This window comes from Staurois parvus, unplaced genomic scaffold, assembly GCF_062004578.1.
Source record: "Staurois parvus isolate SC_StPar_1 unplaced genomic scaffold, SC_StPar_1.0 ptg000552l, whole genome shotgun sequence".
Lineage (NCBI taxonomy): Eukaryota > Metazoa > Chordata > Amphibia > Anura > Ranidae > Staurois > Staurois parvus.
In genome coordinates, this window is record NW_028318348.1 from 3,080,747 (window position 1) to 3,099,093 (window position 18,347).

At 45.3% G+C, this 18,347-nt stretch overlaps 1 protein-coding gene across 1 annotated transcript in view; it reads right to left on the minus strand.

Moving 5' to 3' along the window:
* The window catches only part of LOC149451020 (5-hydroxytryptamine receptor 7), a 150,318-nt gene extending 133,861 nt beyond the window's left edge, over window positions 1-16,457 (minus strand). The window contains exons 1-2 of the mRNA XM_089691171.1: window positions 14,888-16,457; window positions 12,985-13,550 (exon numbers count right to left, since the gene is read on the minus strand). Coding sequence (XP_089547297.1) covers window positions 12,985-13,493 — 509 coding nt within the window. The 5' untranslated portion in view covers window positions 13,494-13,550; window positions 14,888-16,457. The remainder of the gene's footprint in view (window positions 1-12,984; window positions 13,551-14,887) is intronic.
* Between the last annotated feature and the right edge of the window lie 1,890 nt (window positions 16,458-18,347).

Sequence of the window (18,347 nt, forward strand, 5' to 3'; positions counted from 1 at the left end):
CTTCCTCTCTCTCCTCTATCTCTCTCCCTCTCATCTCTTTTCATCTCTCTCTTCCCCCCCATCTCTTCCTCCCTCTCCTCTATCCCTCTCTCTCAGCTCTTTTCCTCTCTCTCTTCTCTACCCACCCCCCCTCGTCTCCTCTTCTCTCTCCTCTATCCCTCTCATCTCTTTTCTTCTCTGTCTTCTCTTCCCCCCTTGTTTCTTCTTCTCTCTCCTCTATCCCTCTCATCTCTTTTCCTCTCTCTCTTCTCCCCCCCCCTCGCTTGTCTCTTCTTTTCTACTCTATCCCTCTCCCTTTCATCTCTTTTCCTCTCTCTCTTCTTCCCCCCTCGTCTCTTCCTCTCACCTCTATTTCTCTCCCTCTTTCATCTCTCTTTCTCCCCCCCGGTCTCTTCCTCGCTCTCTCCTCTACCCCTCTCATCTCTTTTCCTCTTTCTCTTCTCTCCCCCCTTGTCTCTTCCTCTCTCTCCTCTATCCCTCTCCTTCCCATCTCTTTTCATCTCTCTCTTCTCCCCCCCCCCATCTCTTCTTCTCTCTCCTCTATCCCTCTCTCTCTCAGCTCTTTTCCTCTCTCTCTTCTCTACCCCCCCCCCCCCCCTCGTCTCTTCTTCTCTATCCTCTATCCCTCTTCCTCTCATCTATTTTTCTCTCTCTCTTCTCCCCCTCCCCTTGTCTCTTTCTCTCTCTCCCTCAGCTCTCTTGCTTCTCCTTCTTTCTCTGTCTCCCTCTTTTCTCTCTGTTCACTCTCTCTCCTGTCTTTCATCTCTCTTTCTCTCTCTTTCTCCCTCTTTATCTCTTACCTCTTTACTGCTCTCCTCTCTTTCTTTCCCACCCTCTCTCTTCTTTCCCTTACCCTCTCATCTTTCTCTCTCAGTCTCTCTTCTCTCTTTTTTTCTCTCACTCTCCTCTCTCTGTCTCCCTCTTTCTCTCTCCTCTCTTTCTCGCCTGCTCTCCCATCTCTCTCTGTCATCTCTGTCTTGTCTCTTTCTCTCTCTCTTAAACACTCTGTTATAACAACCTCACTTTATCATCCGTGTCACCAGAAATTCACACAATGTCTAACCCAACAGTCTCCAGAGATCAATTTGACACCCTAGGCAAACCTTACAGAGCAATAACTGTGCTGTACCTGCAGAGGCAGACGTAGCATGAATGACAGGGGAACCTGGATCTGCCTGTCTCATCCTATCAGCCCTTATAAATAACTGATGAGCAATTAATAAACAGTCAGCGCTCATGTTTTATAAGATGGATTGCCAGGGATTTAATGGAGGTCGAAATATAGATGATTGAAGTAAACATCAGACCTTCAGGAACTACAAATCCCAGCCTACTCCCCACCTTTCCTGACCATTTACAAATAAAACAACGAGCCGTATATGTTAATAATGTGTATATGTAACATATACAAGCATTACAGCCCAATAAATAAACACCCTACTCATCCCAAGCACTATATAGGACTGTATGCTAGAATGATGATCATGTGTACAAGGGATAAAGGCAAATACTGTTCAAAATGGGCATGGAGGCTAATGGTGGCCATACACGCTTTGATTTTATTATCTGATCGATTGCGTGATCTGATCTAAATGATCCAATCTGTAATATCTTCCCTTTCAGTCATTTAGATTGGATTTAATCAAACTGAGTCGATCAGTGAGGGTGGAAAATGATCAATCATGTTGGTGGATTTGTCTATGAATTAATTTGTATTTCGATCAATCAGGTTATGAGATTGCATGGTGGTATAGGGATGTAATAGATAATGATTGTATCTTCAAACTATCAATCAAAATCCACGAAATCTGTAATATCTTCCCTTTCAGTCATTTAGATTGGATTTAATCAAACTAAGTCGATCAGTGAGGGTGAAAAATGATCAATCATGGTGGATTTGTCTATGAATTAATTTGTATTTCGATCAATCAGGTTATGAGATTGCATGGTGGTATAGGGATGTAATAGATAATGATTGTATCTTCAAACTATCAATCGAAATCCTCAAAATCTGTAATGTCTTCCCTTTCAGTCATTTAGATTGGATTTAATCAAACTGATTCGATCAGTGAGGGTGGAAAATGATCAATCATGTTGATGGCTTTGTCCATGAATTCATCTGTATTTCGATCAATCAGGGTATGAGATTGCATGGTGATAGAGGGATGCAATAGATAATGATTGTATCTTCAAACTATCAATCGAAATCCACATCCCCATGTGCCATATCAACCAAAAGGTTTGATGACTATAGATAAGTTTTCCTTTTGGAAGGGATCAATTGGAAAAGAATTGATCATTTATCAAAACATGTATGATCACTATAGAAGGGCAGCTTCTTTACTGATCTTGTGCCCAATTCCCACAGGAACACCATCTGCATGGACTTTGTATGTTTTTTGCATAGCTGTCCTTTGAGAACTCCATAAATACTCTGCTAGATGAATTCTATCCACATCTCCAAAAACTCCATTACTACTCTGTTAGATGAATTCTATCCACAGTAATCCAAGTGCATGCTTCCTAACCTTCCATAATGGGAAGAATAGATTAATTCTATCAACAAATATCTAAATACATTCTTCCTAACCCTCTGTAAGGGGAAGAAGGATACTTTTTAGCAAAAACCACTTATCCCTCAACCATTGTTCATAATACAGTGTTTTTGTATTAGACAAAATAGCCAAAACTTCAATAATCCATGTATAATAGATACAGTTCAATGATTATATACATACCAGGGGTGGACTGACAACTCATGGGGCCCCCGGGCAATAGGGGATCATGGGGCCCCTGTGTCCTTTCCCACACTCAAAGCACACCCAAAAAAGCCTATAAAAAGGTACCAGGGGCATTTCATGGGCTCCCCTACTGACCCCGGGCCCTCGGGCAGTGCCCGAGTGTTTGAATGGTCAGTCCGCCCCTGATACCTACAATGGTCAACAAAAAGAAAGACAAAGGATTCTACGTAAGAAATAAATGTAAACCCTAAACGGATTACATTAATTTTCAAAAGAAAAGAAATTGCATTTTTTTCCTTTTAGAAAATATTATTTTCACCTTTTTTCAATCTTTCTGCATCTCAGTGCTGATGCTTCTTTCAACCAGTTTCTGTCTACATGCACTCACTCAAACATCGGATTGAATTTATTGCTCTGGAACGAGTTTGCGATGGAGAATGACAGAACATGCCTGCACAATGAGTACTGGCATGACCCCTTGTGACCCAAGGGTGCTCATGACTGGGTGACAATGCAGAAGCAATATTGGGAGACAGGGACAGAATGTTGTCACCACATAACAGCAAGGATTCTTTCACATATCCAGTCCAATCAGAACTGCCTGTCAATTTCTCAGATGGATCTAAATCAGTGGTTCTCAACCTTTCTAATGCCGCGACCCCTTAATACAGTTCCTCATGTTGTGGTGACCCCCAACCATAAAATTATTTTCGTTGCTACTTCATAACTGTAATTTTGCAGTGGGAGGAGTAGTGCCATGTCATTGGTGTCAGTGGAAGGAGTAGTGCCCCATCACTGATGTCAGTGGGATGAATAGTGCCCCATTGTTGGTATCAGTGGGAGGAATAGTGCCCCATCATTGGTGTCAGTGTGAGGAATAGTGCCCCATCATTGGTATCAGTGGGAGGAATAGTGCCCCATCATTGGTATCAGTGGGAGGAATAGTGCCCCATCGTTGGTATCAGTGGGAGGAATAGTGCCCCATCACTGATGTCAGTGGGATGAATAGTGCCCCATCACTGGTGTCAGTGGGAGGAATAGTGCCCCATCACTGGTGTCAGTGGGAGGAATAGTGCCCCATCACTGATGTCAGTGGGATGCATAGTGCCCCATCGTTGGTATCAGTGGGAGGAATAGTGCCCCATCACTGATGTCAGTGGGATGAATAGTGCCCCATCACTGGTGTCAGTGGGAGGAATAGTGCCCCATCACTGGTGTCAGTGGGAGGAATAGTGCCCCATCGTTGGTGTCAGTGGGAGGAATAGTGCCCCATCGTTGGTGTCAGTGGGAGGAATAGTGCCCCATCGTTGGTGTCAGTGGGAGGAATAGTGCCCCATCGTTGGTGTCAGTGGGAGGAATAGTGCCCCATCGTTGGTGTCAGTGGGAGGAATAGTGCCCCATCGTTGGTGTCAGTGGGAGGAGTAGTGCCCCATCATTGGTGTCAGTGGGGGGAGTAGTGCCCCATCATTGGTGTCAGTGGGGGGAGTAGTGCTCCATCACTGGTGTCAGTGGGGGGAGTAGTGCCCCATCACTGGTGTCAGTGGGAGGAGTAGTGCTCCATCACTGGTGTCAGTGGGAGGAATAGTGCCACATCATTGGTGTCAGTGGGAGGAATAGTGCCCCATCATTGGTGTCAGTGGGGGAGTAGTGCCCCATCATTGGTGTCAGTGGGGGGAGTAGTGCCCCATCATTGGTGTCAGTGGGAGGAATAGTGCCCCATCACTGGTGTCAGTGGGGGGAGTAGTGCGCCATCACTGGTGTCAGTGGGAGTAGTGCCCCATCACTGGTGTCAGTGGGAGTAGTGCCCCATCACTGGTGTCAGTGGGAGGAATAGTGCCACATCATTGGTGTCAGTGGGAGGAATAGTGCCCCATCATTGGTGTCAGTGGGAGGAATAGTGCCCCATCATTGATGTCAGTGTGGTGGAGGGGAGAATAGTGCCCCATCATTGGGGTCAGGGGGGGGGAAATAGTGTCCCATCGTTGGTGTCAGTGGGGGGAGGAATAGTGCCCCATCATTGGTGTCAGTGGGAGGAATAGTGCCCCATCATTGATGTCAGTGTGGTGGAGGGGAGAATAGTGCCCCATCATTGGGGTCAGGGGGGGGGAAATAGTGCCCCATCGTTGGTGTCAGTGGGGGGAGGAATAGTGCCCCATCGTTGGTGTCAGTGGGGGGAGGAATAGTGCCCCATCGTTGGTGTCAGTGGGGGGAGGAATAGTGCCCCATCGTTGGTGTCAGTGGGGGGAGGAATAGTGCCCCATCGTTGGTGTCAGTGGGGGGAGGAATAGTGCCCCATCGTTGGTGTCAGTGGGGGGAGGAATACTGCCCCATCGTTGGTGTCAGTGGGGGGAGGAATACTGCCCCATCGTTGGTGTCAGTGGGGGGAGGAATAGTGCCACATCGTTGGTGTCAGTGGGGGGAGGAATAGTGCCACATCGTTGGTGTCAGTGGGGGGAGGAATAGTGCCACATCGTTGGTGTCAGTGGGGGGAGGAATAGTGCCCCATCGTTGGTGTCAGTTGGGGGAGGAATAGTGCCCCATCGTTGGTGTCAGTGGGGGGAGGAATAGTGCCCCATCGTTGGTGTCAGTGGGGGGAGGAATAGTGCCCCATCGTTGGTGTCAGTGGGGGGAGGAATAGTGCCCCATCGTTGGTGTCAGTGGGGGGAGGAATAGTGCCCCATCGTTGGTATTAGTGACACAAATGACGGGGCACTATTCCTCCCACTGACACCAATGATACTTACTTTGCTGACCCCTGCTCCAGCCTGGGCTCGCTCTCTCACTTACCTGTCAGCTGTCTTCCTTCTCTGGCCGCTCTCCTCTTCACTCGCTCCGGCAGCTCCCTCGGTCTTCTTTGATGTGCCGCTCGGCTCCTCCTCTCCAAGCTCCACCTCCTCGCCGGTGATTGGCCGCCTGTGTGCCTCTCCTGAGCTACAGTTCCGGTGGCCAATCAGCGGCGAGGAGGCGGAGCTGCTGAGCGATCCCGGAGGTGTGGCCAGGTGACAGGAGCAGGGTATCATCCCGCCCACACATCGCCGGAGACAGGAGCGGTGTCTCGGTTCCTAAGACCATCGGAAATATGTGTTTTCCGATGGTCTTAGGCGACCCCTGGGAAATGGTCGTTCGACCCCCAAAGGGGTCGCGACCCCCAGGTTGAGAACCGCTGATCTAAATGGAAGCTCTATGTTAGTCTATGGGCAGACAAATGTAAGCAAACGTGTGTCTGTTTACATTCGATTACCTCTGTCTAGGTCCAAAAAATAGGACAGAAAGGTCTGCATTCTTTTTCATACATAAATGGATGCCATATGATGTATCTAAGGTAGTTAGAAGTCCGTTTACATCGCCTGCCCACAGACCTAACATGGGCCTTTAAAGCTCCAGCAGGGCAAAACTGGATGGTCATGGATGTCACAAATGTGACATCTGTATCCCTTGGTTCTGATTCTGCAGAGGATTATGGATCCCCTGCTGACTGGTACAGACAAGGCAGGTGTAAAAGGACACCACTAGCCTGAACAAGGACCTTCATGGTAGTCAAACCAAGTATAGTGAAACCTCGGTTTACGAATTTAATGCGTTCTGCGGGACGTTTCGTGTTGCGAAAAATTCATAAACCGAAACGCGGTTTCCCATAGGAATGCATTGAAAACCAATTAATCCGTTTCGGAGGTCAGAAAAAAGTAAAAAAAAAGTCTTTTATCTGTTCAAAACTCTTTATAAAGTGCACTTTAAAGGCATAAATACTGTACAGGGACATAATTAAAAATCAATTCGTAAATGCATTGAAAACCAATTAATCCGTTCCGTAGGTCAGAAAAAAAAAAAAAGCCTTTTATCTGTTCGAAACTCTTTATAAAGTGCACTTTAAAGACATAAATACTGTACAGGGACATGATTCATTTCCAGAGTGGCTCCAAAACTCGATGCAAAACTGCTCCAACACCTGCACGTGCTACCCACAGACTCCAGCATGCACGGGGGAGGCGCTATAAACCCCCCAGGCGTAATTCATCCTGGGAAAACTGGCTTCATATTGCGAAAAATATTTGTAAACCGAGGCATTATTTTCAATGGATTTTCATTCTTAAACCGAAAATTACGTTAACCGAGGCGTTCATAAACCGAGGTGACCCTGTATTATTATATTTAAAGTTTCATATTTATTTATAAAACTATTTTAGAAATTACAATATCATATTAAAGATTATACATTTTAGTGATCTACATTAAAGAGGAACTCTGGTCTACCTGTTACTGGCACATCTGGTGCTTGGTGGAAAACTGTGTTGCTCTAGAATTATCTGCCATACCCCTCCACACTGTGTGTCTTTGGATTCTCATTAAAGGGTATTGCAGCAGGTACAATTCCTGTTTTCAGACGCCCAGCCTCCTACAAGACTGTCTTAAATGGTCTTTGATACACCCCCTGAGCACCATAGGGTGGCAGTCCCTGCTGCTGTGTCCTATGTGGTGCACATATCTTTCAGTTTGGAACATTTGGAAACTCGGGCACTGCCCGAGGGCCCGGGGTCGGTAGGGGGCCCCATGAGATGCCCCTGGTACCTTTTTCATAGGCTTTTTTGAGTTTGGCCAAGGACACAGGGGACCCATGATCCCCTATTGAGGGCCCAAGGTCAGTAGGAGGCCCCATGAGATGCCCCTGGTACCTTTTTCATAGGCTTTTTTTGAGTTTGGGCAAGGACACAAGGGCCCCATGATCCCCTATTGCCCGGGGGCCCCATGAGTTGTCAGTCCGCCCCTGGTTTGGAATGGAGTTACTGCTAAGACCACCTCCTGGCAGCATTGAATCCTACCTTGGGTGCAGCAACTGCAGCTTACAGTGTATGTCATTGTGTTGCTCTCTATGTGTGAATGCAATGTTGTTTCTCAGCATCCCAATGCGGTACGTTAATGCACACTTGATGAGCGTTATGTCATGCATTACCTTACATAGTTGGTAAGGTTGAAGAAAGACACAGTTAATGCATCCTATTTATTGTGAATGGGTTGCCAATGCACCACAACAGATGAAAAATGGACATGACCCTTTTTTAAAAATGCGTCGCACCACAATGCATTGTATATATGTTGTGTTGTGCTGTACAATTCGTTTGATTGGGCGCATATGGTGTGGTAACATATATTTCCACAACACACAAGTATTATTATTATTATATTATTATTATTATACAGGATTTATATAGCGCCAACAGTTTGCTCAGAGCTTTACAATATAACAGGAGACAATACAGCAACAATACAGTTCAATACAAGAGGGTTAGGAGGGCCCTGATCCTGGGAGCTTACAATGTAAGAGGAAGGGGCTGTTGGTACAAAAGGTAATAACTGTGGGGGATGGACTGGTAGGAGGAATAGAAGATTCCATTCTTAGCTGAGGGCAGGATAGGCTTCCCTGAAGAGATAGGTTTTCAGAGATCGCCTAAAAGTGAGCAGAGTAGGCGATAGTCTGATAGATAGGGGTAGAGAGTTCCAGAGGATGGGGGAGGCTCTGGAGAAGTCCTGGAGATGAGCATGGGAGAAGGAGACAAGGGAGCTAGAGAGCAGGAGGTCGTGGGAGGAGCGGAAAGGACGGTTTGGGTGATATTTGGAGACAAGATTGATGATGTAATTTGAGGCAGAGTTATAAATGGTTTTATAAGTGATACATACAAGTATGTAGAACTGACATGCTGTGTTCCTTATTTTATTTTCTAATAATGTGTGCTGTATTATCCACTTATACAGGAGCAGTATGGGCATGGAAGAGGAGTTCAAACTAGTGTGTCATGTGTTCATGCGATCTGGACACCACAGCATCTGGTTTATTGACTTCTACTGTTCACATTTAGGCAACGCTGTGTATATTCATTTTAACAGGCATGATGTCTACTAAATGTCAATCAATGTTTAGTGGGTGCTACTGCAGTGATGTGCTTGCTCTACCTGAATCCTCCCACGGGCCTGTGTAGAGCAAGATACAAAGACCAAGAATGGTCACATGACCTCTTTTTTCTTTGCATTTTTAAAGTAGAAAACTCAAGATAAATATTGATGGCATAATCCACCTTTTGCCATAAAGAAATGAATGCACCCACAATGCAGCCAAGATCAGTGCATCCCAGGTGCAATGCGTAGCCTCCTGCATTGTTTGCATCCCAACCCAAAGTCCATATGGAGGTATGGACTTTCTCTTATGAAGCTGGAAGAAGTAAACAATGGACTACACTTCTGCTCCACTGAGATCTGGGAGTCCCTCTGGCATGGTGGCAGATAGGACATGTAGTCTTTCTTTTGTAGAATTTGAAACAAATCTGTGAATGAATGGAGCTACGCACAGCTGTGCTAAATTAAAGAATCAACAGTGCACTTCATGGAGGAGCACCCTGCAAATCTGTTAAGTGGGGGAGTGGTGGTTCAGTTGGGTGGGGAGTTATATCAACACTATTTATTATTGTATGGCCTATGACAGCCTTTCTCAACTTTCTCAACGCAGAGGAACCCTTAAAATTACGTTTGGGTCTCAGGGAACCCCTGCTAAAAATTACTACATCTACTACTCATGATACATTAGTGTGATAGTCAGTGGGATGAATGCTCCTTACACTTGTGGCCATTGTAAAGAATTACCCACTTACGGATAACTAAAAAGATCATTGGTGTCAGTGGGAACTTATCTGGGAGGCAGAAATGGCTCACTGCTCAAGAAATCCATAGAGGAACCCTAGGGTTTCATGAACACTGGTTGACAAACCCTGGCCTATGGCAAGAACTACCCCGTACAGATTTGGGAAGAATTACCCCATTACAGATAGCTAAAAATATCATTGGTGTCAGTGGGAACTTACCTGGGAGACAGAAACAGCTCACTGTTCAAGAAACCCCTAGGAACCACTAGAGGAACCCTAGGGTTCCATGGAACACTGGTTGAGAAGCCCTGGCCTATGATGTCTTTCATGTAATGTAGATGTGGATCCACAAATGGACTAAACCTGTCCATATGGACCCTCTGGGTTAAAGTGATCCTGTACTATACTGACTAAAGTAACATGTTCAGAGTGTCCTGGCTTGAGAGAACATTGTATTATGCCATTGCTGACCTCTCCTTTTGGGGGTGCAACTTGCCTGACTATCATGCTGATGCTTTGGCTTCAGTGCTTTCTGTGCCACTGACCCGGAACAAGGTATAAAATTCTACAAACATTTGACATTTGTTTATAGCAAGCTTGTTCCAGGTGTTTACTCTGTTTAACTCCTGAAATCCAACAGTGGTATTCCTTAATATTTCTCCACCCACTTACTGCCAATGAGAGCTAGCCCTTTAAGGGGATCTAAGCATGGGAGGTCTACAGGCAAACTCTTGATCATGTGATCACTGTAATTTACTTTCACAGTTATCACAGGATCGGAAGCCCATCCAGTTCCTGACTGCAAACAGTGACTGAGAGGTGTTGGTGACGGTGCAGTCACAGTGCTGGGGGTGGAATGCTTCCACCACAAAGCAGTGGCACTAGCTATACTCATATATTCGCCAACACAGCATTGAAGCCCACCGCCATGCTGCTAGATATAGAAGTACAGGTGGTAGAAAGGAGCTAAGTTGTGTGAATTCACCTTCTAAGCATTTCCCCACCATTCACTTTGCCTCCGGGCTGTTCAAGAAATTCTGGCGTTTCCAGTGGAACTCCTGCCAACCCAAAGTGCAGTGCTCTGTGCCTGAGAAGCCAATTACCAGGGCTTGTGAGACCCAAGCACTCTCAATAATGAGTGTCATGGGCAGTGTGGAGACAGATCAGGAGGAAAGGGGAGTACATGAAAGATATAGAATGCCCTCTTGTAAAATGAATCCATTACTTTGCCCAGGATAAGCATAGTAGGAAATCACATGTTTGAAAGAGAAATCTCAGAAATGTGTTTTTTTTAAATATGTTGTTATTTATATTTTTGAGTCACTTTTTTGTTTAAGTCACCTGTTTGAAGTAGTAGACATGAAGAAGGTAGATAGAAAAAGCAGTCCTTATGGGATTCACTGTCTAAATAATGGGTCTTTTACCCCTATGCACATGCAAAAATGGTAATTTTTAACATGCATTACTGCATGTGTGTATACATACCGTGTGTGCATTTAACATGCATTAATGGGCCTTAGTGGTCAAGAAAGAAATGATAATGAGGTGTTCCAGATATAGTTATAATGACTTGTTTTTATAAGTAGCAGGGAACAGGGAATGGACCTTTCACATTTATAAACCACAGTCATTCGTCACGTAAGCTGAGATCCTGGTGATGTGTGATCAGGGGCGGACTGACAATTTGGAAACTCGGGCACTGCCCAAGGGCCCGGGCTCAGTAGGGGGCCCCGTGAGATGCCCCTGGTACCTTTTTCATAGGCTTTTTTGAGTTTGGGCAAGGACACAGGGGCCCCATGATCCCGTTTTGCCCGGGGGCCCCATGAGTTGTCAGTCCGCCCCTGTGTGTGATAGATCTAGAAGAAGACCGTCATGCTTGGCAAGCATAATTGACTTGTCTGTGGATGTCAAACTTATGGGACTGTTTGCCATTGTTGGTGGACCTCAAAAAGAAGTTGTTCTCCTTAAACCATAGTAGAATGAAAGTCTTATTTAATTTATCCCTAATCTAGTGACTCCAAACAAGAAAGATTGTACTGTCCAGGTATAGGATGTTCACCTGTCTGTTCGTCGCTCATCTTTTTATACTATTATGTATTATGCGTTTATATAGGTAGCCAGACGTGTATGCTAACCAAGTTAGATTTTTACTACTTAAATAAAATGTTTCATTAACCTTTTTGGCCATCAGAGATCCTAGATGTCTCAGTTGGGTACCATGCTAGTTCCAGACATTCAGTTTGTCTTGTCTAGTTCACTGGTACCCTTGGTTAGGACTGGGAACTTTTGGACTGATGGGCAAACCCAACCAATTGGCCCTTTCATGGCAGGGAGGGTTTCCTGAGGGCTAAACAAAGTGCACCAATGCTGCTGTGATTGTTGAGCATGCTGAAATAAGGACATTGTATATCATGATATACACACTGTGTATGATATAAAAGGGATTGTGAAGGATGAATTGTAAACCTTGAACTACTTTGAGACAAACAAGATGATTACTGTTCTATGGAAATGCCAATGACCAGCCCAGCATATATTATTTGCATTGGCCTGGAGGGCAAATACCCCCTTGGCTTCTGACACGGTCCTTCCCTACTGACACCACCAGTGCCTCTATTTTATGCCTTAGTCTCACCCTCTGGTTCTAAAAGTTGGGAGCATCTCCACCTATCAACGTCATTAATCTGGTCTAGAAGACCTGGAGTCATCTAAACATTGGTGGGCACATAAAAAGGCAGATGCTAAAGGCAAGTGTACTGTAAACTGGTAGATACACCTGATCTTTACCCGATTCCTACCCAGGATTTATGGTAATCTGTAAACCAGGAAGATGACAAATATGGCTACAATTATATTCAAAATCCATCTGTTAGAAACCAACTTTTTCTGTGGTCCTAGATACACCATTATGGCCAAATGAACAACTTAAACAGTTATAAGCAACTAAATATATTTCATGTGCATAAAGTTTTCAAAGTCTCATAAGTAATTTTCTATAGAAATCAGGCACTAGTAACAAATCCTGTCCTCTGCCATCATACTGCAAAAGAGGGCACTTGTTCTTTGTAAGGAAGCTGTGGCCTCTCTGCAGAGGTTCAACATGCACTCTACTGAGTGAGAGCTAGATCTCTCCAACCAACAAGGACATGAGCTTTGCTAATTACAGAACTGCAGGTCTGACTAGGAGGCATGTTGGACCTCTGCAGAGAAGGCACTGCTTCCACACAAAGAACAATGGTCTTTCTCGGAAGTATGCTGGCAGGTGACAAACTTTTCTACTAAGGCTGTGGCTTCTTTCTAAACTTGAACAGCCTTGGTGTGCCTGAAATGTATTCAGCTAATTTAAAGTGGGTTGAACTGGATGGGCATGTGTCTTTTTTTGAACCTTATAAACTATGTAATTATGAATAAAAGTGAAATTTCCATTGGGCTTCAACCCAAAAGACAAGGTATTAAAAAATGCGTATTGTCTTCTTAGTCTCCAACTGAACAAACATTTCAGCACTATTCTAGACTAATGGTTTTCTCCATATATTTCAAACAATGCCACCTATAACTCATACAAGTACTTCAAAAAGACCAGCCAACCCTACAGTTGATGCCCCATCTCTTACCTGTCCACACTGATGACGCACAAGGTCATGATTGACGCAGTACAGCACATGACGTCCATGGCTATAAAGACATTGCAGAACACTTTCCCAAAGAGCCATTTTCCACCGACCAGGTCAGTGATGATGACAAAGGGCATCACTGCGATGGCCACCGACAGGTCTGCAGCCGCCAAGGACACCACAAGGTAATTGGAAGGTTGCCGCAGCTTCTTCACAATGCACACTGAGATAATGACCAGACCATTGCCAGCAATGGTGAACACAGTCATGATTGACAGGACCACGCCAATGACAATCTTTTCGATGTCCCCATAGAGCAAAATTTCCTCTCCGCAATTGGTAGTGTTGGTGTGATTTGTGAGAGTGACCAAGTCTTGTTCAGTAGAAGATAAGGGTCTGTCAGTCATGAATGCAGGTGGGAGAAGGTGTTGAGGGGGACAGGGTGACTCCACACTGTGTGAAGAGTGATGGACGGATGACAGCTGAGTTGGTTGGACCTGTATCAACATCCCCTCTTCCTGAGGTCCTCACGGATGCCAAGCTAGCCAAGATGCTCTGTTGCTCTCCTGAAGAAGACAAGAGTATTGTTCTGAGTTCCGACACTCAAGGCAAAACTACAAGGTGCACTGAGAAGAGCCAGACAAGCTCACACATATGTCCACCATTAATATTAAATGTACATTATCATGATTAATGAACTATTCTCCACACTATTGATAGTGCCTTATCACTTGTCGAAGCATTCAGAAATACATGCCTTCATAGGATTACTTCTCCCCTAGGTGATTTTTTTTAGACTTTGAAGCCCATTTCTTGTTCCCAATTGTCACTACAAGCAACATCCGAAATCTCTGTGCACCGGAGCACAGCTCCCTAGACTATATAGGGCAGTCAAGCAGGTTCAGCAGGTCTTAAACAGGGTTTCCTGCCTGATGAAAAATTAAAGGGCAATCTGGAAAGCAGTGCAAGTCAGCATACAGCAAGCAAAGCCAGCTTGGACTAGGTTTGAAGAACAAGAAGAAGAACAGGGTAGGTCCATGGATCAGGTTCTGATCCTGCCTTCTTACCAAGTCACTGGGCATTGTTGCCAATGGTCTTGGAATTCCCACAATCAGAACTCTCCTTTTTTTAAAAATTGGTCCCAAACTTTTTGTCCTTTGTGGTTAGCAATCTAACATACTTTCTAGAATTCAACCTCAAATTCCATTGATGTTCTGAAAGAACCAAAACCAAGATAAACATAGATAATGTAAGCAAGTGCTAATAAATAGCTGACTTCAGATTTGGAGATCTACCCTTGCAAATTTCTGATCTTGTGAATGTTTCTAATTTTAAACACTGATGAGCTTTAAAAAAAATCTGTTTTTGGAGTATTCCTTCTATCTGTTCAAATTGAATTTATAAGTAATGTTTCTAATAAGAAGGCAGATAATGTGTCAAAATATTTTAGAATCTAATTACTATTAAACGTAATGCATTATGACACGAGAAGGTAAAATTGTAGCTAGCTAAACAAATTGAGCTTAATCAACTAATGGTCCCTGAAATCATTTTTAACTGTTTGCAGCCATGCAGTAAAGTGATTTTTACTATTCTGACACATAATTGGATTGACAAGCATATAATACATCAGCTAAATGCCGTCCCCTTAAAAATTAATTTTAAAATATTGGCAACTATGTTTCAGTTACAAAAACCCAAGACAAGCTGCAGGGCTCCGTTAGCTCAGGGGTTAACCTATGCATTAACTGTTTATGACGCCTTTCCTCCTTCGGCTGGAATAAAGAGCCAAGCTTGCATCTTTACGTAACTTAATGTATAGATGTTATGTAAGGGAGCAGCCATGCGTGGCAAATGGACATATAACCTACATTTGTCAGCTAACACATTCATGCCATTTTACCTCCAATGATCAGCGCTGGGTCTTGGCTGCACTTTAGAAGTCCAGCGCACAAAGTCATCTTCCTGGCATGTGCAGATTCAGAATGAAAAGGACTGGCATCACATGAGATGTTACAGGTCTCAGGTTTTGGGTCACCTCAACCTCAGATAGTGTCATGGAAAAAATTTCAAGAGCAAACATGCACAGCTGGGCAGAGAACCTAAGACATCTGCATGTGGCCACAGTCTGAGGCACCACTGACTACTGTGCCAAACTGGTGGACCTCCAGTATTCAAGATCAGTTTGTAGCCACCTTCGTTGGTGGCATGGTCATCTGGTTACAGCTGCAGACTGCAGTGCTGTGGAAAGTTGTGCCAGAGCAAAATGTGTCTCTTGTTTTCACATTCAAAACCTGGATGTACCCCCAGGTGCCAGGGAGAACTGTGCCAAGCTGGTGGACCTCCAGAATTCAAGATTAGGTTGTAACCACTGTCAGTGGTACCATGAAGGACATGGTCATCTGGTCACAGCTGAAGACTGCAGTGCCTTCGAAAGTTGTTCCAGTGCAAAATGTACCTCCTTTAGTCACATCTAAGGTTAGGATGTAATCACAGATGCCAGGAGAACTGTGCCAAGCTGATGGACCTCCAGTTTTCAAGATCAGGTTGTAGCCACTGCAATTGGTGCTAAGTGGGACATGGCCATCTGGTTACAGCTCCAGACAGCAGTGCCATGGAAAGTTGTGCCAGAACAAAATGTGTTCTTATAGTCACATCCAAGGTTTGGATGTATCCCCAGGGGCCAGTGCACCAAGCTGGTGGACCTCCAGTATTCAAGAACGGGTTGTAGTCGCTGTCACTGTTGCAATGTGGGTCATGGTCATCTGGCTACAGCTGAAGACTGCGGTGCCGTTGGAAGTTGTACCAGAGAAAAATATGTCTCTTGTAGTCCAATCCAAGACTAGGGTGTACCCACAGTTCTACATAAAACTGTACCAGTCCTGGCAAGTTTTCTGTAGTCCTAGCTGGACACAGATCTTACTTAACCTGGTTATAAAGAACCTAGGTGTAGGTGCCACAAAGAATTGCTAGAGAAAGTCTTCAGTGCAGGATCCTTAGGTACTTAGTGTCCAGGGTGCCATGGAGACCTATAGGTAGAATGGCTTGAGTCTTCTTTATTCAAATCAAGAATTTTTTGCCATAGAGAATTCTGCTAGTCCAAAAGAATCTTTTATAGTCACAGCTAGGCAAAGACTAAAGGTGCTATGGCAGTAGGCACAGACTCAGGTGCCAGAGGTGGTGGGTCTTCTTCAGCATAAATAGCTGCAGGCTCTTCTGTGATAGCCCATCTCTCGCAGTCTAAGGAACTTCTCCTCTAACCATCTTCTTCACTCACAGCACAGACTGTTTCCTTATCCAGCAAGCAGCGTGCAATGCTGCTCTATGTATCTGCCCACTCCAGCCAGTGAGCCCAGCCTCAGCTCTCTCCTCCTGTCACTCATGTTGTATGTCACAGTTGGAAGTCTACTATGTGTAAAGTGCAGCTCGTGCTCAGCTCTGAGCTGGATTAATGACAAAGTTACCGTCTCCCAGCAAGGGGCAGCTGCAGCTCGCAGAACTTAAGATAAATTGTCAGCATCTCCTTTCAGTGGAGTCTTTTTATTGTTCTCCAGGGGTAGTAAAATCCGGAGCGGCGCTGTGCCTAGTCACTGTCGTTTTCTGGGACGCATCGTTGCGAAATTTATTATTTTATTATAGATGTTTATATAGCACCAACAATTCATGCAGCACTTTACATCCTGTATGTCCAAGCTGATCTCCGGGAATTAGGTCAAATGTAGGGGACCCCAGACTGCAAGGGTTAACAGCTTGTTAAGTCTAGGGGCTAGGGGTAGTAGGGGTGTAGGGAGTATTACGTACCTTAGTTCTCGCTCCAGCAGGCTCCCGCCATTTGCGCAGCTGGTCCCGTGCTGCAACCGGCAGTCACAGTCTTGCCGTCTCCACAGACAATGCAAGGTTAATAGCCCAGCATTTTATTTGATGAAACCAAAGGGATGCCCACAGCACGGGGGGGTTAAAGTAGAACTAAAGGCTAAATATTTTTTTTCATTTTGGATAAAGTAAGAGCTCATTTACACAACAATCCCCATGTCCACTCTGTAGGGGAGATTTACTAAAAGCTTGTTCACTCAGAATCTGGTGCAGCTGTGCATGGTAGCCAATCAGCTTCTATCCTCAGCTTGTTCAGTTAAGCTTTGGCAATAAAACCTGGAAGCTGATTGGGTTTTATACAGAAGTGAACCTGATTTTGCACTCTCCAGCTTTAGTAAATAAACCTGTGTTCAGGCCCGGACTAGCCATAGGGCACACCGGCTTTTGCCCGGTGGGCCGGTGCTGTCTGGATAGAAGGCGTAGCACATAGAGGAATCGGACCGTGCATTTCTCAATTCCTCTATGTGCAACCCCTCCTATCCATCTCCTGCATGCCCTGGGTTCCTGTATGCTGCCCTCATCTTCTGCAGCGCTGCAGCTAGGTACCCCCTCGCGGGGATCTGTCAGGATAGACTAGGTCCCCAGTGAGAAGAAAGAGAAAGCTAGATCTGCCCCTCCCCCTCCCGCCGTCTCCTCCTGTGTGTGCTCCGCCCACACTCCCCGCCAGCCTTGTGTCTTCTCTCACCCCTTCTTTCTCTCTCCTTTCTTTCTATACTTTACTCTTTCTTTCTGTCTCCTGTTTCTCTCATTTCTCTCTTTTTTCTTTCTATACGTCTTTCTCTCTGTCTCCTATTTCCCTCCTGCCTTCTTTCTTTCTTTCCCTCCCTCCTCCCTTCTTTCCCCCTTGCTTTCTCTCCTCCCTTCTTTCCCTGCTCCCTTCTTTCCCTCCTTCTTTCTTTCCCTCCTTCTTTCCCTCCTTCTCTTTCCCTACCTTTTTCCTTCTTTCCCCCTTGCTTTCCCTCCTCCCTTCTTTCCCTCCTGCCTTCTTTCTTTCTTTCCCTCCTTCTCTTTCCCTCCCTCTTTCCTTCTTTCCCCCTTGCTTTCCCTCCTCCCTTCTTCCCCTCCTTCCTTCTTTCCCTCCTCCCTTCTTTCCCTCCCTTCTTTTCCTTCTCCCTTCTTTCACTCCTCCCTTCTTTTACTTCTCCCTTCTTTCCCTGCTCCCTTCTTTCCATCCTTCCTTCTTTCCATCCTTCGTTCTTTCCCTCCTCCATTCTTTCCCTCCTCCATTCTTTCCCTCCTTCCTTCTTTCCCTCCTGTCTTCTATCTTTTTTTCCCTCCTTCTCTTTCCCTCCCTCTTTCCTTCTTCCCCCCTTGCTTTCCCTCTTTCCTTCTGTCCCTCCTTCCTTCTTTCCCTCCTCCCTTCCCTCCTCCCTTCTTTCCCTCCTCCCTTCTTTCCCTCCTTCCTTCTTTCCCTCCTCCCTTCTTTCCCTCCTCCCTTCTTTCCCTCCTCCCTTCTTTCCCTCCTGCCTTCTTTCCCTCCTGCCTTCTAT